We start from the raw sequence: 25,506 nt of genomic DNA, 5'->3' as shown, positions 1-25,506 counted from the left end.
ACTCCTGCTACAATTTTTCACTTGCTAAATCCTAGCAGTAGGCTGCAATGGTACTGACACTCCAAACAGAGGATGCAAACACATCACCTGCCCTCGGCGGGGGGCAGGGAGGGGGAGGAAAAACACTGTCCTGTTTATCTCTGTAGTAATGAGATTTTTTAATAACACTGGTTATTTTAAAAACAGCTCAATAACTGTGGTCAAGCAATAATGTTCTAGCAGCAATGCTTAAAGTACACATTTAAAACGCAGATTCACAAAGTCACAGGATCTCTCCCATCAATTCAATTTGTTATCATTTAATATCAAATAATCAAATTTCAATGACACTGTCATTTAAAAAAAAATCACAAATTATAAAAAGCAGTAGTTGTCTTGGTTTATTTTGCATAGTTACCATACATGCTATTAAAAACCTCTTTGGGTTAATACTAATTCTCAAAATAATCTGTTACAGTAAGTCAACACTGCTTTTCCGTTTTAATAAATCTGAAGTTCAGGCACAAAATTTTACTTGTTAAAGATGAATAAAAGACAAAAGCAGGACCCGGATTAGTAACTGAGAAGTTCTGCCTCAGTCTTGTTGCTTTGACCCCTATACCACATCTCTTGTGGTTCATCTTTCCATTTCTTTCTGAAAGCTTTCCATCTGCAAAACTATAATTTCCTGGCTGACGTAAATTTGAAGAGTTCCAAATTCTGGTGTTGCATCTGAAATTACGTGCTTTATTTCCGACCTTACAGGCAGTGTGAAGGGGGGCAGCGGGGGGGATGAATATGCACTATGGCAATATGAAAAACATCCCAAACTACTAACAAAACCCAAGTCATATTCCCTTGAGCCGGTTAAGTTATTGATGCATTTAGATTCAGAACAGAAGAGGATTAACAGTCACACTACATGCACAATTATATGCCATTGAAATGCCAACAGTAACAGATACTGACTTCAAAGAATACCTGAAATAGCTGTTAAATCTAGAAAGAGAGAAGAAGAAAGAAGAGTGCATCTCAAAAACGGTGACACATCAGAGTCCAGCTCACAGTTCATTATGCCATGTATTCTAGTAGCTGAACTCTGGGACCCAGAGTTTTAAGGCTAACTTCAAGTAAAGCTCCTTAATATTGTGGTATTGTCAGGTCAGTGCTCATTTACAATTGTTTTTCAGGATATGCAGTCAAGAAAAAAAAACAACAAACAAACAAACAAACAAACCTGCCAACGATTTAATAGGATCTCAACTTCTTCACTCCCACCTAAAAATCCTGCACCTTCCTAACAATCTGAGACATTGCGGTTAGCTACAATTACAAGATTAGAAATGAACGGACAGAATTACCAACTATCACCTTGCACATTCGAATAGTTACTGCCACAGAAAGCATTAATACTTTTTACACAAGACTGATGTTTTGATAAGTGATTTCCAAGAACATCTAGATATAGAAAGAATATAATTCAAGACAGAAAATTATTTTCTTAAACTGAGGTTTCATGATAAAACAAAACTGAATTTTAGTGCTGAATTAAAATTACTCCAACTGGAACTGAATGTTAATCCAGTCTTAAATCTTAAATTAACCAACATAAATTTGTTAAAATTTCTTGTGCCATTTACTGTCATCAAATTCACACAGGATTTCATAACATTTATGGGCGCCAATATCCCTATATCACCAGGAAGAATTTTCAGCAGCTTAGTAGTTGTGAAATCATAGTCACAAACAACATTACTGTTCCAGATTAATTAATTTTCAAAAGAATATATTATCTGTGAATGTTTACTCAGCATCACAGCTAAATACATTGGGTTATCCATTTGAAATTTTGCCCGTTAACCCAGAACTGGCAACATCATTCATCATATATGACTTTTATTAAAACTTGCAAAGCAAGTCAGCATTTTAAGTATCAGATAAAAAAAATAATTACTCTGTGGAGTAATAAGCAGAACTCACATCCCCCTCATTAAAAGTTCTCATTTCATAAAATAAATTTCCTTATTGGGAAATTTGCCTTACACACTGGTCTCTTGCATACATACATAAATAATATACTGGACAACAAATTTTAAAATAAGTGTTCGTGTTCTGTTGGGAAGTTCTGACTGATTCAGATAAAGCCAAAAGATTACACAACAGCTATGGTATGTTGTTGCTGCTGTAATTTCAAAGGCTTTTGACTTTCTTTATGACAGGAGGAAAAACGAAGCATTAATAAAAGATAATAGGGAGCCATAAAAGTAGCTATAACATATGTCTTCATAAAAACTACACATCAGTAAGTAGAACTGTAAGCAAAGGAAAAAAAAAAATGCATAGCCACCCCAAGACCAGAAACCCATTTTAACAAACCCAAATCTTGTTGCAATAAACTCTGGAAGGTACAGACAGACTGGCTTTCTTCTGAAAATAAATATTTAACTGCCTTGGTGTCAAAAATTAAAACAACTTGTAAGATCTACCAGAAATGAAGCAGCATGTTTCTTCTCTTATTAAAGGCCAGACCATGGCTTATTGCTAACTGGGAAGAATGCCTCAGACGAAGAGGCATGACTTCATCTACATTTAAAAGCTTTCAGCTTAGTGTTTTTATTTGCATTGTAGAGGGGGAAATTCAAGCACATGTCCAAAAACTTTAGAAGCAAGTCTCCCTCATGTTATAACCTGTAAAACCTCTAGTAAGCCACATCTTTTACCTCAGGAAGGGTGAAGAGCACGATCTAGATAAAAATATGTTATCTTAATGATTCGCACGCACACACACAAAAAAAAAGAAAAAGAGAAGAAGTCACAGATGTTCAAAATCTCAGTCATTTCTGCAGGATGATCTGATAAAAATAAGGATATTGATAAGGTGTATATTAAAATCTCCTCATTACTTTGGTGGAAGGAATGATAAAAGTACAGCTTTACAAAGTAACACCTATTTCACTTGCATTCTTACAGAACACAGCCTTTTCTAAAGTTATCATTAGAAGACTGCTTAAAGAAAAAAAATAAATGATTGTTTATTCTTAGAGTAATGATACATTCTAGAACAAACTCAAAAAATTAAAAAATAAGGGTCTTGCAATCTCAGTCTCCCACGCTTTCTTTGGTTTCCCTGAAACTCACAAGGAAAAGCTGCCCCCTTAGAATCCTATAAAAACATAAATTAAACAACGTTGATGTAATACATGTCCCCCCATGACAACGGAAAATGCCACTTAAACAAAAAATGCTATCATCTGACACCAAGACGATGAACTGTTTTGGGAGTCCCCACGTCTTGTGGAAAACACATAGTCATTATATTGCTAAATATAATGTAGTGTAGCTGAAGCTATATGCACTTGAAAAAAAAAATACCTGTAAAACAAGACAACACAATTGAATGCACAGTATTAACACCAAGAAGCTGTAGTATGCATACCGAGGAAAGCCATTACAAGTGACTACTCCTCTCTCAGAGGAAAGCTGACAAATACAATTTCTTTAAGGAAATAAAAAAGCAGGCAACTGGTATTGCAAACAAGTACAATAGTAAGCCACAATAAAGGAGTAATTTATAACAGAAGCTCTGAAGAAAAAGTAATAAGACACTGCCCTGACTCTGTTTAACTACCTAACATTCATGTTCATAAAAACAATTTCCAATGCCTGTTTTTGCTGGCCTGGATTCAGAAAGGGTTCTTGTAGTCCTATGAAGTCAACTGCTTGGAATTATCTGTGAAAGCTTTGACTAAATGATATACCTACCTTTGCCTAATATTGAATTACATGATCATGAAATTCAACTGGAAATGAAAACGATAAAAATATTTTATTGGATGGGGGAGTGCCTGTTCTTTTTTTAATTATTATTTTTTTAAGCCAACTTTTTTTGACCTTTGCATATTTTTGGTAAAATTGCTCTCAAATACTCTGGATACACTTCTTCAGGAAGAGAGTATTTTGGATGAAGTTAACACAAAGTATTTTTACTCTGTCACAAAAGTATGCAAAATATCACAAAGTACTATTATCAGTTACAGCACTTCTTCAATTAAACGTGTGATTTGCCTTAATTCAAATGATATACATAATCAAGCCCTGACCTGCAGAAGTCAGGTTCCCCCCAAAAAACAAGCTATTAATTTAAAAAACAAAAACAAAACCCCAAAAAACCCCAACACCAAAAACCCTAAACATTTTAGCGTCCTCTTCCATTCCTAAGCGCATGTGCACAGACACAGCTTCTGTGACCTACTGAGCCATGAAACAGGAATTCAGCAGCCAAGGAAAAATTCTTCTGCAAATATTAACGGACTCCCAGTTGACTTCTTACAATATCAATCTCAACTCTGTCCAAGAAATCATTGTCTATTCAGCACTCTTGAGGACATTTTCCATATAGGAATACATGAATAAGCATACAATTATCAAAAACAAGCGCAAAAACTTGTTTAACTACACAATGTATTAAAAAAATATACCATGCTTAATACTCCCCTTCTTTCTGTTTAGAAACACATTAAAATCCTTTAACTCACAGCTTCTGCACTATGCTCAGTAACTTACCTTCAATTGAGTGATTTTATAGAAGTATTTTTTTTAAAAGAAATAGATCTCAGGGGTTAGAAATGCTTGTATTTCTCTTTGAATCTTAAAACTGCATTTACCTTTTGAATGAAGGAAACATTTTTAAATAGCCTAAAGTCTTTTGGCATGACCAAAGAAACAGAATCTCTTGAAAATGCTTCTCAGTTTATACAATGATCCAGGTCAGATACCAGTAATTTAGGTACTTTGTTCAAATAACCCTTGCAACACAGACTTGATCAGAGGTTGGGTTATACTACGTTACTCAAGCACTCAGTTTGGGCTGGAAACTCAAGTGCTTTACTGAAGCAAGTCCTAAGCATTCCAGATACCTTGAGAAATGAAGTTATAAAAGAAAGAAAGAACAGAAGAAGATAGAAAAAAATACAAATTGTACATACACTGATGCTCACTGGAAGGACTGCTGGGATTATTCACTTTAACATTTGTTAACTTATTTTATTTTTTATGCACAGTTATCTTATGGGCATCATAAAAACTTATACAGCATCCCTGTGAAAATTACAATTGTTGGTTACCATTTGGTCTAAGAGTTTTCTTTCCAAAGCAATTTAAGGGGCATCAGTCACTGGAGCACTGTAATTTCATTGGGCCAGAGAGATACCAGCTAGTTAATATGGAAGTGTTGGGTAAGAATTGATTAATTTAGGTATTAATCACCTCAGCTACATTTGCCTCACAAAAAAAAATTATAGTGAAGCAAGCTAAAATGAATCAAATGCTAATAAGCCCAAGTCTATTTTAACAGTATTAATATAAGATGTCTTAACTCCATGCACACACAAAAATTGTGTTCATTCCAAATGAAATTGTTAGTTATACTTCTGTTATGGTTTTATATCTATGGCAACAGTAAATCATCAATTAAACTTCACTACTAAAGCATTTAGAAACAAGGGTGGGGAGGGAGGAGAGATTTTTATACTAAAAAGAACTTAAACTGAAAGTAGCACAGAAAAGTGGACAGAAGTTCATACACCAACAACACAGTAAAAAGCTGCCTTTGAAGATGGTGCAGTCTTCTCCCCATTTATTTGTTCTGTCAACCAGCAGTAGTCCTTCAAGCTCATTTCGCAAACCTCTCCCTCTCCACTTATACTTTTTCATGTTTGTTTTCCCCATTATGTTAATTGACTGTTATAAAGAATCTGGAGCTGCTTTAAGTCTTTGATATCACTCTATTTATTGCTACTTCTCATTCTGTTAATTTTTCATTTAAAGCATTTCATTACATTCAGTATAGTGCAACTTATGCACTAAAATAAAAACAGTGGGGATGGTGAAGATGTTATAGAAATTTCAGTCTCATAGACTTCTATACAATATCACCATTAAATCAGACAAGTCTGATGGACAGTTGTAGAACGCCAGGTACTTCCTCTCTCTGTGCAGGGAAACTGCAATGCTGCCAAAGGGGATGCTGTTGAGGCAGCCTATTAAAGGCCCAGAAATAAATGCCTCCAGTCAGTCAACAGCTAATAAAGAGCTGTGCTGTTATCTAAGCTCTTCCTGAACTAAAAGGATGGCTGCAACAGGAACTTGTCAGTGGGAAGCTGTAAAGACTCACCATTTGGACAAGGGCATCACAATTTTGACCGGAGACAAATGCGGAACAGGAATCTTATATTTCAGCAGCAACTTCCAGAGAGTCATCATCGTATTTCAAAGGGGGGGGGGGGGAAAAAAAAAAAAGTAAGGGGCCTCAGCTAATGAGTACTGAATCAGTCATTTTGTGCAAGTACAGTCCTGATATGCAACTCATCTCCCTTGCATGATCTACACAACTGGATACATACCATACATATGAACAACAGTGAAACATACAAATTCTAATACTTTATTACTTCTACCTAGGACTTTTCAGATTTTTCTTTAATATCAGAATATACTTACAGTTTGGCTCTGGAAAAAATCTAATTGAAAGGAGGCAAATGTGCTGGCCACATCTAATCCTACCTTAGATCAACTCCACAAGCATCTCCCTGACAAATAGAAGTCCACAAAAGAACTTCATTATTTCAGGTATTTGGAGGTTTCTTATGATCTTACATAAACAAATGCACAACCTTATCCCAAGTCTCTAACAAATTAAGTATGTTGCATCTCAGTAAAGACCGAGTACCAATACAAGCTTGTAAAACTAATTTTGGAAAACAGTTATGAAAAACTTCAATAATGTAAAAGCAGGGTTGCACTTCGATGTATCTGCAAGTTTTGGATATTAGACCAAAACCAAGCCTAAAAGACAGCAAGACATTTGGGCTTTCCTAAGTTCAAAAGGCACAACCGGAATACCTGTTTATCTCCTGACTGCCTTTTTTTTTTTTTTTTTTTTAATGTATGATATAAGGTCACAAGGCCTGCCTTTTCAGTGAGGACTGACTTACCTACAATGTTTAGTTTTGCTCTGATGTGCTGCTTAGAAATTGACATTAAGCAGCCTGACTAACTGCCTAGTGTGGCTACATTTCCTTCACATACTTTAACATCCATAAGGTTTAATCATAAAGCATCACAAAGCATCATAAAACATCAGGGTGGTTTATAAGTAACTTACAGTTACTAGGAGGCTTATGATGCTGTAAATCATACCTGCCCTTGAGGGCTGCACTGATTTAATTTCTCAACCACTACGATAATCACATTTCTTTTAAAACAACAAACACCCCCCCCAACCCCCCCCAAACAAAAAACCACACAATAAACACCCCCCGCATGCACATACGTAGCCTCAGCAAACAGCCAAGATCAGTGTTGTTCCAGTGCAGAATACCAAAAAGTTGTGTTGCACTGATACCTGTCAAAAGCTGAAAATGTAATCGAAGATGCATAATTACTGAAGTTGTTAAGTCTAAATGATCATATTGAAGTGTCCATTACAAAAGAACTTCTGAGTAGAAAGTAAGACCTGTGGGCACTTCCCCATGATGCTACAAGGAGAGATCTGCTTGTAGTTACAGATGGATGTTCATGCACATCTGGCAGAGATGTCATAGTATTTCAAGTGTGTTTTTAAATGCCCATTAGAATGGCTACAAAACACAATATTATTTCCTCCCACAGATTGAAAAAGCTTCTTGAACAAGAAACAGCGTATCAGGCAAAAAAAGAGAAGGAAAGCAACAAGAAAATAGCTGAACTGAAAGAAGAATTGACTAAACTGAAATCCTTTGCTTTAATGGTGGTGGATGAACAGCAAAGACTCACTGAGCAGTTGAATCAACAAAGTCAAAAAATTCAAGAATTAACCACTTCTGCACAACAAGCACAAGAGAACCTGGCTTTTACTGAAGCAAAAGTTCAAGAAGAGGAACAGAGAGCCAGCAGGCTGGAGGCTGAACTTCAAGCCCAAAGCAGTAAGATTTCCCAAGACCAAGAAGCAATGATGGCCAAACTAACCAATGAAGACAGTCAGAATCGTCAGCTTCGGTTAAAATTAACTGCTCTCAGCCGACAAATTGATGAGCTGGAAGAGACCAATAAATCTTTACGAAAAGCAGAAGAAGAACTGCAAGATCTAAGGGATAAGATAAATAAGGGAGAGTGTGGGAACTCCACGCTTATGACTGAAGTAGAAGAACTACGGAAACGACTGCTGGAGATGGAAGGAAAAGATGAAGAGCTCATAAAAATGGAAGATCAGTGCAGAGAACTTAATAGAAAGTTAGAAAAAGAAGCATCACAGAGCAAGAACCTTAAAGGGGAAGTTGACAAACTCAATAAAAGAATTATGGAGCTGGAGAAATTAGAAGATGCTTTCAACAAGAGTAAACAGGAATGTTACTCCCTGAAATGCAACCTAGAAAGAGAAAAAATGTTAACAAAGCAGTTGTCCCATGAGCTGGATGGCTTAAAAGCTAGAGTTGGTGAGCTTGAAGCAATTGAAAGTAAGTTAGAAAAAACTGAGTTTACCCTTAAAGAAGATTTAACAAAGCTGAAGAGTCTAACAGTGATGCTTGTGGATGAAAGAAAAACTATGGGTGAAAAAATAAAGCAAACAGAAGAAAAGCTGCAAGCTGCAACTTCTCAGCTTCAAGTAGAACAAAATAAAGTGATGTCCGTTACAGAAAAACTAATTGAGGAAAGTAAAAAGGCACTGAAATCAAAATCTGATGCAGAGGAAAAAGTGTCTAGTGTTACAAAAGAAAGAGATGAACTGAAAAACAAACTCAAAGCAGAAGAGGAGAAAGGAAATGATCTTGTTTCCAAAGTGAATATTCTAAGAAAAAGACTTCAGTCACTGGAAGCTGTTGAAAAAGAGTTTCTTAAAAATAAACTCAAGGAGAGTAGTAAATCCACCACGTCCTTGCAGCAGGAAAACAACAAAATCAAAGAGCTTTCTCAAGAAGTTGAGAGGCTTAAGCAGAAGCTGAAAGAAATGAAGGCCATAGAAGATGATCTTATGAAAACTGAAGATGAATTTGAGTCTCTAGAACGAAGATATGTCAACGAACGGGACAGAGCCAAGCTCCTATCAGAGGAGCTGGAGGCTGTGAAAATGGAAGTGGCTAGGTATAAATTAACAGAAAAGGCAGAGTCCAATCAAGAGCAGCGCCTTTTTAAGAAGCTCAAAGAAGAGGAAGCTAAATCAAGTCATCTTTCCAGAGAGGTAGATGCACTGAAAGAGAAAATTCATGAATACATGGCAACAGAAGACCTAATCTGTCACCTCCGAGGTGATCATACAGTCTTGCAGAAGAAACTCCTTCAGCAAGAAAACAAGAACAGGGAGTTAGCAAGAGAAATGGAAAGCCTCACGAAAGAATTGGAGAGGTACAGACGCTTCAGCAAGAACTTCAGGCCCAGTCTCAATGGAAGGAGAATTTCTGACTTGCAAGTTTTTTCTAAAGAAGTCCAGACAGATCCAGCAGACAATGAGCCACCCGATTACAAAACCCTCGTGCCTTTAGAGAGAACAGTCATAAATGGGCAGCTGTATGAAGACAGTGATAATGAGGTCAAAGACAACAATGAGGAGGAACAAGCAGTGTCTTTCAAAAGCAACCCACCCATTGCAAATGCTGTGAACAAAAAATTGTGGATCCCTTGGATGAAGTCCAAAGAGAGCCACCCTCAAAATGGAAAGATTCATACAAAGCAAAATGGAAACTGTGCACAGACTGGAGACCTCGTGCTAAGCCATACACCCGGCCAACCTCTTCACATAAAAGTAACTCCAGACCATGGACAGAACACAGCAACACTTGAAATAACTAGTCCTACCACTGAAAGTCCTCACTCCTACACAAGCACAGCAGTTATACCCAACTGTGGTACTCCAAAGCAAAGAATAACCATTATTCAAAACGCCTCCTTAACACCTGTAAAATCAAAAACAGCAGAAGGCTACATGAGCCCAGAGCAAGTAATTTCTCCTATTACTATGGCTACTTTTGCAAGATCACAAACCCCTGAATCATGTGGTTCTTTAACTCCTGAAAGAACAATGTCCCCTTTGGCTTTACCAGGTTCAAGTCCTCAGGAACAAATACTCTGCTCGGAGCCTCTGGAAATGGGAGCCAAGCATGCCATTTTTAGAGTATCCCCAGATAGGCAATCATCATGGCAATTTCAGAGATCTAACAGTACGGGATCAAGCGTAATAACTACTGAGGACAACAAAATCCACATCCATTTAGGAAGTCCTTACATCCAAGCTCTCACTAGTTCCAAGCCCATCAGCCCTTGTAATCCAGTGCAAGACAACAGAACTCCAGCACTAGCTAATGGCCTACCCAGTAAGCCCACCAATAAAATCACCAGCAGTATTACTATCACACCAACAGCCACTCCTCTCCCACGGCAATCACAAATTACAGTAAGTAATGTCTATAACTGACCCCCATCCATGCTGACACCCTTACCAGCAACCCATCCTGTTTTTCATCCCAGCAAGAATTATTTGGAACAGCCTCTTTACTTTGGGAGAGATCTGTGCATGAACTATACAACAGTATATGGAACTAACGTTAAGTTTTGCCTGCTTAGTGTTATCAAGTGTGCACTTACTGTATATCTTCTCATTGAAATACAGTTATGTAAAACATTTAGTCTTGCACTTGTATAAATGCATCTTTATGTATTTCCATTTTCAGAATAACTCACATTACTTTTGACTGCAACTTACCTTGGTAAAATATTTTAACATTACAAAACCAGTAAATAATTGATTATTTTTATCATTGCTTGCAGAATACTTTTGTTCGTTACGTGTTTTGTATTTTTTTGCATGTATGGTAGAACTTGAATTAAGCCATAATATTGCTTGCTAACTTCAGGTAAGACTTGATTCATTATCTTCCCTGCTATTTCCCCAACTCCTCCTAGCCCTCTCATTTCACTTAATTATTGGTATATCACACACAAATACTCAGAATATTATGTACTGTATCTCACTACAAATTTATGATGCATACATGTATGTTCCAGAGCACAACCACAACTTTTCCTCCACGTTTTTTGTTTTGTTTTGGGGTTTTTTTTTTACACTGTTTGGTTAAAACTCTTTTTAAACGCTCCTGTAAAACTTTCCTGTAAGTGAACTGAATTCACAAGCTTGTATCACAAAATGATTCTCCCCAAACAAGCCAAGTGTTTTTTTTCCAATACAATAGAAAAACTGCTATCATTTAGGTATGCTGTAAAACAGTAAACAGCAACACTTACATTTTTAAAGGATAACTCAGAATAATGGATTCACACACAATATTCAAATTTCATCTAAGCTCCTAGCCATCAGTTCAGCATATAATATACATCACACAGGTATACTGAAGAAGAAACAAGATTAGCAAACTATGGCATACCTTCATATTTTTCATATAATAGGCAGAGAAGCCTTGACAGAAAGATTAAGAAGTAGTACTAGACCAACTCTCCAAACATGTAGGCCTCTAGGACTAGGATAAATAGGAGTACCATACAGAATGGACAAAACAGGTTAAGATATTTCAATGATGGATACAGTATTAGTGCCTAAGAAAAGGACAGAAATGTAAGCAATTCTGTCCTTTACACATGTGCCAAGCAGTCAGTCTTAACCTCCCAGAAAATACTGGTAGTAGTGGACTAACGTGACCCTGAATGTGAATCAGCCCAAAAGACCTGGAATGCACTTTCAAATGTCTCTTTTTCTCAAAAGCTGTAAACTGCAAATGTAAATTGGAACATTGCTTCTTATTTTAAAAAGTTAAATGCCCATGTATCTTATGCTCTTGGGAGTGGGATTATTTTTTTTAAAAATTCAAGCTCCTTCTCAACCAGGAAGCTTGCAAGTAAGCAAGAAGTTCTTATTCACTAAACCCTTATCTTTATTCAGCTTACATTATCTAGAGAAAAAAAAAACCAAAAACTTTCTGCAGTATAACTTAGCAACTAATTCAGCAAAAGACTTTGGTGCATGCTTTCACATAACAAGGGACTTTTACTATTTTAAGTCCTTTTGATGGACAAGAATCGAAATGATTACAACTGTAGGTAATAACTGATTTTAGAAAGAACATTTTCTATTGAAATGCAAAGCCCACAACCCATACACAGTTTTTCTCAGTAAAATTAACAATGGGAAGAAGAACATTAAATTATAAGGTATGTGGTAGAAATGGATATAACAGATGTATTACAGTTGAGCAGTAGCAATTTTAAAATGTGGACCTGCACAACCCTAGCTTAATGTCATGCATAACCTGATACAGCATCTCCTGAAGTTACTGGGCTTCATAAGAGGTCACTCCTACTTGTGTTGTCTCAGTTTATCTCCAATGACTGTAAAAGTGAAATCTAACTAAGATCTGGGTCATAAGTACCTAGTCTTATTCTGCAAAGCAAACTTTGACTCCCACCAACTTCAGCAAAAGTTACTGATCAAGACAGCAGCCAGCAGTCAGGCAAGTCAAGATTATAGTAATTTTAGACTGTGTTAATTATATGAACAAGTTAATTAACTACATTCAGGTTACACAGTCTTAACCGCAGGGCTCATTCAAAATAAAAAAGCAGTCCATTCCAAACACATTCTCTGCACTTCTAGAATTTGGGATACTGCATATCCTGCTGATCCATACCCAAGATCTCTGCAGGGACAAATTACAAGAAAAAAAAAAAAAACAAACCCAAAACAAAACAAAAGAACAAAATAAACCCCACACCTTCGTTTCATACCTGGGTTCCAAAATACACAGAAAATGTGTTGACCATTAACCACCTGGCCATCTATTACAACATCTTATAAAAGAAAAGCATAAATCCGGACATAGCAATAAGCACACTTAGTCCTTTGGACAACTACCAAGCTATTATGAATAAGGGCATTCAGAGTTTAAAGCTAAGTTTTGAACACAAAACCTAGGTGAGAGTTCACACTAGTTACAAGTTTAATTATTAAATAGGACAGTACTGCTGTTCACATCTTAATCCTTACACTCATGATGGTTTACCAGTAACTGTCCAATTGACAAAAGACAAAGGAAGCACCCACTCATGACCATTAACTCCTAAGTAAGACGCAGCAATCACCACTGCCTGTAAATGAACTTGCCACTTTTCCTAAAAACACACCTTGATTAAGGGATAATGTTTACATTCCCCTGCTGATGAAACAATATGTCTAGATCTTCACTGACTTCACAGTGGAATTTTTGTCATTCATCTCAACAGACGAAAAATCAAGTAATTATTTTGCCTGAAGATAAGGTTTGCAGAATAAAACAGGTTCATCCTGTTCAAATTCCCAAGATCTATTTCAAACCGCACAGCAGAGAACATAAACACCTGGATGTATTTGTTGAGAGCTGAAACTTATTTCTGTTCAAACAGTTAAGTTAGCTGTAATTTTATCATAAAATAACAAATAGGAAGCATAGTTTAAGGACTCAAATTACCTATTTACAAATTAACCTCAAGTTATTCAGATCACCACTCCATATTTCAGATTATTTCCATTTTGCTGAGTGGGAATATTCACCCACTTCCTTGGCAGACAAAGAGAAAACAGCAGAGCAAGGAGAAAATTAAATGAGTTGTCTGCAACTTGATTTAAACACTCTGAACAAAAACATTTACCATAATTATATTAAAAATCAACCAAGTAAGGCAGCTTTTCTAGGAATTTCAAGCATTCTATAAATGGTAAGTATTGCTGTTAATTTGGAGGCTGAGACACTTTTGTTTTCAGCATTTGCCTAAAAGCCTAAAATCTGATAGGTATGTAATGATTCAATTAAATGTTAAAGGGAAATGTGGTCACAAAGTAAGTAGCATGTATCAGAGGGATTAAACTGTGAAAGAGAACGTAAAAGCAGTTTTCAGCAGATCATAATATCAATGCGTCTCTTTTCCAAAACTCTTAGAAAGCATCTCCTCTGAAGTCTAAAAATCTACCCTTTCCCCTGGATGTTAAGTCCCCACGGAAAAAAGGGAGAATTAACTGATAAAAAATGGCAGTAGTTATCAGCCTTCCTTCATCTTTTCAGTTTTATTTCAGTGAGTGAGCAAAGGAACACAAGCAAGGGCAGCACAAACAGTTTGGTGCTCAGCATTTTTAAGTCATTCTTTTCATGTGATTAAATATTTCAGAAGAAATATTTGTAATTTTTGTCCTTACAGGGAGGATGGATGAGGGGAGGGAGGGAAAAGGAGAAAGAAAAAAAAGAGAATAAGAAGCAATAATGGTATTCTGAGAGCAAAGTGTCTATCCATCAACTGAGAGGTAGTATTTCAAGTTATTTAAAAACTTCCCTCAAGTAGCTAATTAAGAAATAGAATTGACAAAAATTAAAGGAGCAGCCAGCTAATCTTCCTGATCCCCCCTCATTTGGGGACAGAATGTAAGGCTATAATAAGAAGAAAGACCTGTATGTAAACATCTCATGGAAGGCTTAAGAAGTCATGCTCCCCGCACTGGGGAAAAAATAATCAGAAACAGAGTTGTACAGCACCACTTTCTGATTGAGATTGAATGGATGCTGCAGGGTTAGGTGATGGAAATGGAGAAACCATCTGCAGGATGACTTTGTCCCTAGGAAACAGATAGAGACAGGCAAAACAAAAACTGACAACTGCCTAATCTCCAGGCTTAAGCAAAGATTACCAAAACATTATGTTACCAAGAAACAGAAGAGAAAAAGATCTTATGGTTCAAGTAGAGCACGAGTGCGTGTATAAAGACATTTTAAAATTAACACCAAGTACTGTAAGTGGGAAATTGATAAAAAAAAAAAAAGACCAACCTTAAAAATGTAAGCAGCATGAAGTGTTTGCACAAACCTGCAGTCAGTAGCCCCAAGATGCAGCTGACTAGCACACCACTCAATGACCCACCATATTGTGGGCACCCAGAAAGCCTCAAGTATCAGACCTGTCAACTGAACATGATTCTCCTCTGACCACTAAGCAAAGTACTCTTGGGAAACTGATTTTGAGTACGAAAGGAAAGACCTCTTATCAATGACTCTCTATTTGCCAAGCAAAGGCCTGATATCACACAATCTTCATACAGGGATGGACAAAAGAAGCTCCCTCCCCTTTCTTACCCCTACCACATCCCATATCACAAAACACTGCCCTTACAGTTATGCTGTCATCTCTGTTCAGGAGGGCAGCACAGAGAGCCAGGTCAAGAAACTAACCTGGATTTTTAAAAACAAACAAACAAACAAAAATAAACAAACAAAAAAACCAAAACACACACCACACTCCACAAGTCTTTATTAAAAAAACAGGATCCATTTCACAGCACAGCTCTACAAAAGAGCTACATCAGCATAACTGAAGGAGCAAGCAAAAAGGATGAGCACTTTATGCTGCAATCACTGCCAAAGCCCTGGTCCCATCACCTTAGATGCTACCATTATTGTCTGAAGAGATACAATCTAGCATGCAAATACATCACAAAGCACTCCAAATATACAACAAACATTCATCAGTCCCATTAACATCCTTCTGGGGTAGTAAAAAATTACTCCTCTTTTAGGAGAGAAGCTAATTGACTTGTGCAAAATCACAGCAAGGCAGCTTCAATTGTGATTAGAATCTAGCATTTCTTATCCTTGATTGCCTCACACTCAAGCCATTATAGGTCATGTTTTATCCCGTAGAAACATCAATCTTGGCTGGACAAAAGGTAAAGTTTTTTTTAAAAATATCATTTTTATATATATATATATATAAACATTTTTAATATATATTTAAAATAGAACTCTGATTAACACACCTTTAAATGTGGCCTTCACAGAGGAAAACAGCCTGCTCCCAGCCAGGAAAAAAAACCCATGATGGTAAAAGCAGAGAGTTCTTTTTCCTTCTCCATGCAGAACACATTTGAGCCCAACCTGGTTACCCCTGTATGCTTCTTCAACATATATATTAATTAATATGGGAAAAATATAATCAAAGCTTTTGAACAAACCATATTGATACTGAAGACGTTTTCATGTTAAAACGTGCGCATAGGTATGAGTGCAGTTCCACAGATCTTTAAAAACTGCATACTTAGAAATACCCAAACACATATATCCCTACCTGCCCACAATCTGTACAGAATAATAGCCACTGCCAAGAATCATACTCAACAAATGGCAGTGCAGCTTTAAACGAAGTGAATTGATGATCTCACACAGATTTGTAAAATAATGTATTATATAAAAACACTAACAGTTAAGCACCAGCAGAAGACTTTAAGTGCCGGCACTACCCTCTCCTGGACAGAATTAACATTGCAGTGTGTTTGGTATCGTTTAAAAGGGCCATACTCCTACTGTTCTTAGGGACCCTAAAGCGCCCTAACAAGGTGCCCGAGATCCCTCCTCGTTTCAAGGGACAAAGGGAAGAAAACTAACAGCAAGCAACTGTTCATTTCAGAGAACAGCCAGCAGCATGGCGATATTGATCAACCAGTCCCAGGTAAATCCCTGTCCTAGGGGAGTTGACCCACAACATAACCTTTCCCTGCATCTTGTCGATTATCTGTTAAAAATGAGTCTTTAAACTATCTTATGTTTGAAAGATTATCACATTTCCCAGTGAAGACATGTCCCAAGAAAAGCAAGGCACATAACAGAATTTTAGCAATTAGGAATACAACTTCTGCCTCCAACTCTGTCCAACTGTGCTTCTTTTCCCTACCACCAGAAAGTAGATTTAAACCTAGTGTTCAGGAAATAAGACCACAGTGACACATTTGGGTACATGACTGCAAATCATGTCACATATATGGAAATTATTTCTAATATTAATATAGATTTTTCTGTCAAATAGGTCATATTATTGAAATCAAGAGTGCTGTAATATGCCAAATATCAGCAGAACAGTAGAAATCACAGAAGACAGAGCTTAGAAGGGAGCTCAGGACATTTTCCAGCCTATGCCCTTACTACAACTTGACTTAAACCCTTCCAAACAAATGCCTGGTTGATCCTGTTCTAAAAAGCTTCTGCAATGACAATTACACAGTTACCCCAGGAATCTATAACAGACTGGACTTCAAAAACCGTCTTCTCTGCAACAGACTTTCACATATTAGAAGACAATTATCATGTCTTTCCTCAGTTTTGTTTTTGCTCTCCCACTTAATAGCTCAAGTACAACTGTACACATTACTAATCATTTTCCCTCTGCAGAGCTGTTTATAATGGTGTGACAATGCAGTGCCCCAAGCCAGACTATACCCCGGCTAAGGTCTCACCAACATTAGTAAGTATAAGGATTATTTATACTGCTCCTGCTTATACATCTCAATGTAGTCATGCATACAAGTGGGTTGCATAAAAGGAAATGCAGAGCAACTGAGAATTTTCCCTCTGGATTCCTAGAAGACACCAGGACCTAGTGAAAGAAAGGAAATATCTGAATGCCCTGTGCAGTTGAGGAGGCCTAACTGGAAATTTCAGCCAAAGCTGTGTTGTTTGGAGACCAAAGAGAATATTCAGGTTTATCACTTAATCTTAACTCATTCTCACTTGCAGACCTGGCTTCTGTTCGGACTGCATTCAGTCATCCAGGAACAAACTTAAGTCTGGCAACAGGCATGCTTGTGCACATACATGGACTTCTGTGTAAAGGATCTTAAGCACTATCCCCCAGCCACCCTCAAAAAAGTTGAAAATTATCCTCTCTGACATTCAAATTTCTTAAACTAAAAATTTAAGCAGTGAGAAAGAACCTTATCTAAAGTTATTTCTCCTAGATCAAGTTCTACAATAACTGTAGAAAGGTAAATAATAAAACTTACAGCAGAAATAGTACATGCTCCCCCCCTATTTAGATGAATACAGTTCAAACAGGAAGCAAAGCATACATCATACTTCCAGAGGGGGAAAGAAAAAAAAAAAGTATTAGGACCAAAAGCAGGAGAACTACTCGAACAGTACAGAAACAGACATATTTTGTCTCCTTGACACCCCTTCCCCGACTTGCCTTAGCTCACTGCCCAGAAAGCAAGCATTGTATTGTGGTAAAATACCTTATGACCCATATAAATAACAGATAAGCTACCTCTGTGCCCGGGGGGGGGGGGGGGGGGGGGGATATCAAAGTGTGTACAGAATATATATCCTGATATTTTAGAGCATGCTTTCACAGTTAACTTGCTGAAGTTAAGAAGGGCCATTTTCACAGTCACGTGTGAAAATTCCACAATTGTCACCCATGGGGTGTTTGTCCCCATCCCTGAGGTACCTACTGTCATTCACTATGAAACAACAAACACAGCTGCTGCATGCAAGTTCTGACTCTAACACTCTTTCTCCTGCCAATTCCTATTGACCTCCCCTTCAGAAGTTAATTTAAAACTGAGGAAGTTAAAAGATCCTTATGAAACTCCAGTTTTCTTGATTCTTAGATCATTGCTTGCCTTGAAAATGAGCTTTAACTGCTTATTTCTACAACTGTAACCACTACTGACAAAAACTTCGGTATTTTCTGAGTCTAACACCTTAAACTAATATGATGCTGTTATATTTACAGACAGACATACCAAATCTTCTCATTTCAAAAATGCGTCTAGTTTAATGTCTTTGGGGTTGTCTTTGTTGATGCAGTAACTATTTGCTGATATTTACTTAACTGTGTTTAGACACATTAAGTAAAGGGAAACTGCACAACTACTCAGATAGGTAGCTCCTGGGTAGCATTTCATTTCTAGGGGTGTTTTGAGAGCACTGATGGGAATTCACAAGGGCTCTCCAGAGCATGAAAGGCAGCTCAGTTTGGTTTTTGACAGATAAACATATCTTATTTCCTCTTATGTCACTTGGAAAGACAGCAAACATAGAATTGGCCTACAAATGGGAACTCAAGGAGCCACAACAAAACAGCAATGATGAACACAGAGCCACCAAATTCAGAATACATGTGTGTGTCAAAAAAAGAATGGGGGAGACTGAAAACCATTCATCTTGAGGAAGAAAACAAATTGCTAGACAGGGTGCATGCTTTTGAAGAGATTCTTGGTGTGTACACAGACTTCCCATACATAGATAAGAGTTAAAAATCAAATTGAAAAAGCCCACCAAAATCTATATATAGGGGTTTTTTTAGTCATTCAAGCCTGCCCAAAGAACCAAAATGGACATTCCAACACACAAGCATAGCCAATGTATCTGCTTACATGCCCCTACACTAGGTAGTATGGAAAGAACCCAGAGGATTGCACAAGAATTTTCAGTACACATACAACTAAACCAATGCAGAATTTGATATACAGTTACTTCCAAGTACTTTCCAGACAATTCCCACATTGTAGCATTTGGGGACATAGTTTAGAGGTGGACTTGGCAGTGCTAGGTTAACGGTTGGACTTGATGGTCTTAAAGGTCTTTTCCAACCTAAACAATTCTACGATAATGCCATTCCCTCTTTACAGGTACATCTTACAGCAGCTTAAGCATTGATCTAGTCAACTGACCCATATCAATAATATGATATTACAACTCATATCCAAGACTCATACTTTGCTGAGTACCAAGTTTTAAAAAATAAACCAAGTTGAGTCCTTGATCTAGCTACACATGTAATTAAATTAAAAAGTGAAGTGTCAACAACCATTTTCCTTAAATTTAAGTCATTCAGCCTTTCATCTCTAGAATTTGTAACAGGAATGATGAAAAAGAAAACAATTTTTAAGTGCTAAATGAGGAAGAAAAGAGAACTGGATGGACGGTTCGTTAAATCCCTGCCTACAATCAAAGTTAGTGCTATACAGTTAGATTGGTACAACCACTGAAGCGCAAGTTTAGTAGTCCTGGCACAGAAACTTAACTGGTATAGTTTATTTGCATATGAAAAAAGCCCTATAATACAGCTGTTATTCTCAAGTTTGAGCCTATGCCAGAAATTTCACCAATTCAGTTACTGTGGATTTAAGCAAACATAACACACACAAAAGAAAGCAATACAAACACTGTAAGCAGACCAAACCTTGACAAAGTCATCAGTTATAATGCAACTCTCAGCACTATGTGATAATAATTTAGATGTATTCAATACTGTCATTCAGAACTGCAAAACAGAACATCATTTTGAATCACCAAAAAGTTTTTGCTTGAAACAAAATCTGACAGCTCAGAAGTCTATATTGTAAATGGTGGTTTTAATGAGCTGGAAGCTGGTGCAAACTACAGGCCAGAGCACAGGGGTATTTTCATACCTAACTTCCCACTGATTTAGTAAGACCATAGAGCCTAAATACTGGTTAGATGCACAAGACCTGTAAAAATCTGGGCCTACAACTACCTTCTTGAAGCACTAAAACTGCTGTTCAATCAACTACAGACAGAATCCTCCAACTACTCTGTACCCCTTGGAATCTTTGAACTGGAACACTTCTCAAAAAAAAAAAACCAAAACCAAAAAAACCAACCCAAACAAACCCACAACTCCTTCTTAAAGCTACAATCACACCTTAGCATGCAAGACTTTACATAAATATTTTTATCTATTCATTTCAATATGCTTAGCAAGTCATGGCTAATTTAATTCTTTGTATAGTCAAGAAACCAAGGCATGTTTTATATCACCTCTAAATTTATATCAGACAGTAGCACTGCTAGGAATAGCCCACCCAAACGTTTTATTCTCAATATTGTGCCTTATCTACAAGGCCATACCACACAGTCAGAAGGCAAACTGTTCCAACTCAGTACTCAAAGCCATATAGCGGTAACACAATTATCCCTTCCAATATCAACCCCTTCTTTCTTAACATGGTGCCTTTGATAACTGAAGCAAAACGCTTTTTGGTTTGGATTTTGTGGTTTGGTTTTTTTTCCCGGCATACTAACAATACAAGTGCTAAAACTGAAGACTACCACGAAAATGCATGTTATTTTTTTTTATTATTCAGCATTTAACAAGTTTCAGTCAGGTTTTAGTGAAAACACTGGGATGCAGTACAAAAGAAAACCTCTGCTGCCACCTAGAGGTAAAATCTTCAAGGAACACAGAGCAAAGAAATGCATCTCCTTTTCCCTCACTCACCTTCAAAGCCAAACTCTTTCCTTTCTCAATGTATTAAAAAAAAAAAAAAAAAAAAAAGCTGCAAATTGAAACTTTCTAATCTTGAAAATAAAAACATGAAACAAGTTATACACATTCAGATCCAGGATCTATGTATCTCATCTTTGGCAGTGACCAGCAGAAAATGCTCATGAAAAAACTTTTAAGTATCAGGCAGAGTAATAAACCCAGTCTCTAGCAGTCTACAACTTATGGCTATCCACAGCTGAAATCTACATCACATCCTTGTGTTTAGCAGTCTTTGACAGACGCCATGAATCAGTCTAAACTCTCTCCAAACCAATTTATATCATTACCTCAAAAACTGCCTGTCCCGATGAGTTTTGTAGCTCACTGACAAGGGAAAACGCTTTTTACTTATCTTTAACCCATCCTTCAGTGGATGCCCTCTCAAGCATGTTATTATGTTGTTAATCTTCATGCAGAAGCCATTCCATAACTGATTGTCTTTGCCACCTTTTTCTGCATTTTGCCATACCCTTTTCCGAGCTGTTTGGACAAAACTCTGCAAAACATTCACAATGTAGGCATGGTTTGGATTTATACACTAAAAAATTATGGGCTCTGTTTTGTTATTATTCTTTTCCTAATAATTCCTAACCTGCCTGTTACCTGTTTGACAATTGCCAGGTGCTAAGCCATGACGACCATTTACAGTGACTCCAGGATCTGCATTCTGAGTGACAACAGATGTCATTTACTACTGTATGCAAACTAGTTTTCCCTACATACATTATTTTTCATTTGTTAACACTGAACTGCCAGACAGGTGTCTATGAGGCCCAGATGGTATCTCCAATATACTATGAAAACTTACTACATCCTCTACTTGCCACTTTTTAACCGTGAGAATTTTCCTTCTTTTTCCACAGAAACTTTGCTCTCCCAAGATTCTTTTGTTAGAGACCACTATGACATTTTTTTGAAAAATCATAACATAACATGGTCACATCTAGAATAGTAAGTTAAAGGCACCTGTGTCTAAGACACAGGTCAACCCAAACTACAAGAAACTTCCTAAGCCTCCAAAACAGCCTAGCCATATACAAACTACCTACTCAAAATGAACGCTCCCCTGGGCAAACTCCCCAACTATGCCTCAGAATTCTTCCAGAGTTAGATCCGGGTTGTGGACCACTCAAACAATTCAACAGTACTGACAATTTAACAGTTCCAGTGCCTTGGAACATTCACAGACACTGCCTAGCTCATTGTTAGACAATCCGATACCATATAACAATATCTGACTAACACATTCTTGAATATTATCCTCAAAAAGGAGTGTGGATGTCTTCCCATCGCAAAATTAGTAACCATGTGGGTGTACATGCTATTTCTTATTGTCATTTCTACAGTTTGATCAGTTCAGCAGTTATACTTACAAATCTTCCGTGAAGCTTTACTCTAACAGTGGCATCACATGTCTCTAGCGTCACCAGCAATTTCAGTGGCAGACTGCACATCACTACAAGGATTCAGGAATTTAAAACATCTCCTTCAGAACTCTTGGGAAAATACCACGTTGTTCTAGGGGATCATTACTATTCTTTCTATCTCTTTGTTCTCAAACTTCAATTAACCCAGGTTGATTTTTTTTCCTGACTCGTGATCCATTAAACATGTCTGCGATGTGCAAACTTTCCCCAAATTCCTCCATCTGAGCACATGCAATGAACTGATGTTGGCTCAGCTTTATCCTTTTTGAGAACTCCTGTCATGTATGATTACCTGTGGCCAAATGGCAGGCTTTTGAATTCTGATACTTTCTTTTTAAATAAATACTTATTCCAGGCAGACTTTTACGGCTACTAGGAAGTTGTTTCTCAAAACTTCTTTTGATCTAGCTCATTCTTATTCATACTTAATTCACCACAGTCTCGATGCTGTTTTCTATTGTCCAAGTTTGAACACCATTTCCGTTTTAGGTTTTTTAAAAAAACTTCAGTGAATTTCTTTTACTCTGTTGCTCAACCATAAAAGGTATATAAAAAGACTTGTGATGTAAAAAGCCTTTCTGATGGGTAGTACATGTTTAACCCTAATTTCAGATATGGTACCTTTCAAACAATCTCCTTGCCTTTACATGTCTTCACCACTTTTTATTTTTATTTAGTTACTTCTCTGCAATTAAATATGACTATGATGGGTTCTGGAGGGGCAGTTCTCTCTTACAAATACATTCATTTTGTGTACACTGTGGTCATTTTCAAAGAATGACCTCTCACAGTAAATATGAGCTAGGTACTGCCTGCTACTCAGGACTGAATCAAGATTTCCTTCTGCATGTGGAAGTTCTCTGATTATTCACTTGGAGAAGTCACACAGTTCACAGCCTTTGCACTGCATCACTCAGCCCCTAGGGCTGCTGCCCTAGTCAGCGGGCTGACAGGAAACACCTCTTATTTACACTCTGGATTTCAATCCATTCAAATTCTTTGATATTCACCAATCAAGTCGATAAGTTAAATACAAAGCTACACTCTCATTACCAAGGAGAGAAAGGAAGTTCAGACAAACAGTCCTAAGAGCAATGCGTTTAGTTTTATGAAGTGGAAAAGACACTGACGAGCTAAATATACAATCCATCTCTCTGCCCAAATGTATGACTTATTTTCTCGGTTTATTTCAAGATTACTGATGCGTTCCGTCGTTCAATTCCAACTCGGATCCCCAAACCAAAGACTGCGAGCACAACCAAAGTACCTGTCAAAATTCCTGCTGGACATCTCAACAAAACTCTCCAAGACAGCAGTTCTGGAAAGCTACGCATTATAAGGACTGTGTCTAAAACCTGCCTTCAAAGCGGAGGGAGAAGGTAAATAATTTTCTGTGATCTATGACACTAAAATGGACTTAAGCAATCTGAATCTCAACAGTAGTTGTCTCCATTGGGGAAAAGTCTGAAACCATCCACATGGTCAGCACGTCAATGGTCACCAATCACAGGACATCAAGAGACAGCCAAATTCTTAGGAGCCAAAGGTAACTGCACGCCTGCAGGGACCAAGCTCTGCTCCCAGTTTTCTGGTGTAATTCCAGAATTTGGCCCTCACAGTAGAGAAGCATGAGATGCAATTAAGTTTCTACTATAAATTCAGTTTTGATGTGTTCCACAAATAACAATACTAATGTTGTCTCAGTAGATTTATAAAAACATATGGTCAATCAAATGAAGAGGGGTTGAAGGAGGTGCCGTTTTCTTTTCAAAGTTGGTCTAGTCAAGAAGTGTTTCAGTATGCATATCTCATGTTCAGTAGTAAAGACAGAATAAAGAGAACTCTGCTCTTTTATAACGCACAGAACTGAAAGAAATACAGAGCTCCTTGTTGTGCCAAGCATCACTTTAAAAGCATGATTTGAAGATGAACAATTCTCTCCTCAATGAGTTAACTAGTGTGACTATCCCCACTCACATTTGTGCAGACATTATCTCAGGAAAATAGATGCAAGAACTGAGATGGAAATTGTTTATATTATCTGTATAAACTTTTGCCATTTTATTTGGACTATAGTATTTAGATTTCAGTTCACTTAAACAGTATTTTGGAACTGCTCAAAATTTGTGTCAAGCTTAACAGTAAGTTGTGACTTACACAGAAGGGTAATTCTGTTCTAGCATTCCTCCAAAATTTTGCCCTTCTTTTCAACTGCTCACATTCAAATAAATGCATTCATAACTCTTAGTGAAGTTTTTTTAACCAAACTAACTCTTTGCACAAGTAGTTCTAAGTTCATCCATGAGAGAATTTGCCTTTTCGCTTTTCTTAAAGCATTAACTTCTTTAAAAGACTTAAAATTCACTGAAAGTTTCCCTTTCAGCCAACACACACACACACAAAAATATTAAAAACATTAAAAAAGACTCCAGGTTTGTTGTTTTCAATTTTCTGAAAAATAGCAATTGGTGCTCTGACGAGAAAATTTCTCACTCTTCCACTTTAGAAAGGTAAAACTAACAAGACACCATCACTGTAAGGACACCCCCCCACCCCTCCAGGAATCCTGTAATACCAACTAACATGAGTTACTGTTTTAGAATATAAAAATTAATTTATTTCCCTGGTATTAATGTCTCCCTCATTCTTCTTCCCCTAACAGAGTGCATTCCAACAGTCTAAATGGCTCAACCGATAATTTGTGGGAAAACTCCTTTCACATAGGTCTTTCTTTAAGAACTGCCAAATCCTAATTCCTAAATAAAGCAAAAGCTGGTGGTGATCACAGTGCCATAGCCAGAATCGCGATCCTTTTGCTGAAGCAAGGAGAGATTTTGATGCATTCAGTTACCCGATTTTTTCCCTTTTATTTCACAGCTAAAAGTTTAACCTAACTACTGAGACAGTACAACACATTAGTACGGCTGCGTGACTATTTTTGCAAACCCACAACAGAAACTTACACCTCCCTCAACAG

General features: G+C 37.2%; 1 protein-coding gene across 1 annotated transcript in view; it reads left to right on the top strand.

Moving 5' to 3' along the window:
• FILIP1L (filamin A interacting protein 1-like) overlaps nucleotides 1-25,282 on the top strand; it is an 85,018-nt gene extending 59,736 nt beyond the window's left edge. The window contains exons 4-6 of the mRNA XM_010567356.1: nucleotides 7,648-10,402; nucleotides 23,724-23,908; nucleotides 25,192-25,282. Of these exons, the coding sequence (XP_010565658.1) occupies nucleotides 7,648-10,402; nucleotides 23,724-23,908; nucleotides 25,192-25,282 (3,031 nt within the window). The remainder of the gene's footprint in view (nucleotides 1-7,647; nucleotides 10,403-23,723; nucleotides 23,909-25,191) is intronic.
• The last annotated feature ends 224 nt before the right edge of the window (nucleotides 25,283-25,506 follow it).

This window comes from Haliaeetus leucocephalus, unplaced genomic scaffold (genome assembly GCF_000737465.1).
Source record: "Haliaeetus leucocephalus isolate CR32 unplaced genomic scaffold, Haliaeetus_leucocephalus-4.0 Scaffold228, whole genome shotgun sequence".
In the NCBI taxonomy this organism is placed as follows: Eukaryota; Metazoa; Chordata; class Aves; order Accipitriformes; family Accipitridae; genus Haliaeetus; species Haliaeetus leucocephalus.
The sequence above is the reverse complement of the archived record's forward strand: the minus strand, read 5'-3'. Positions and strand labels throughout refer to the sequence as shown.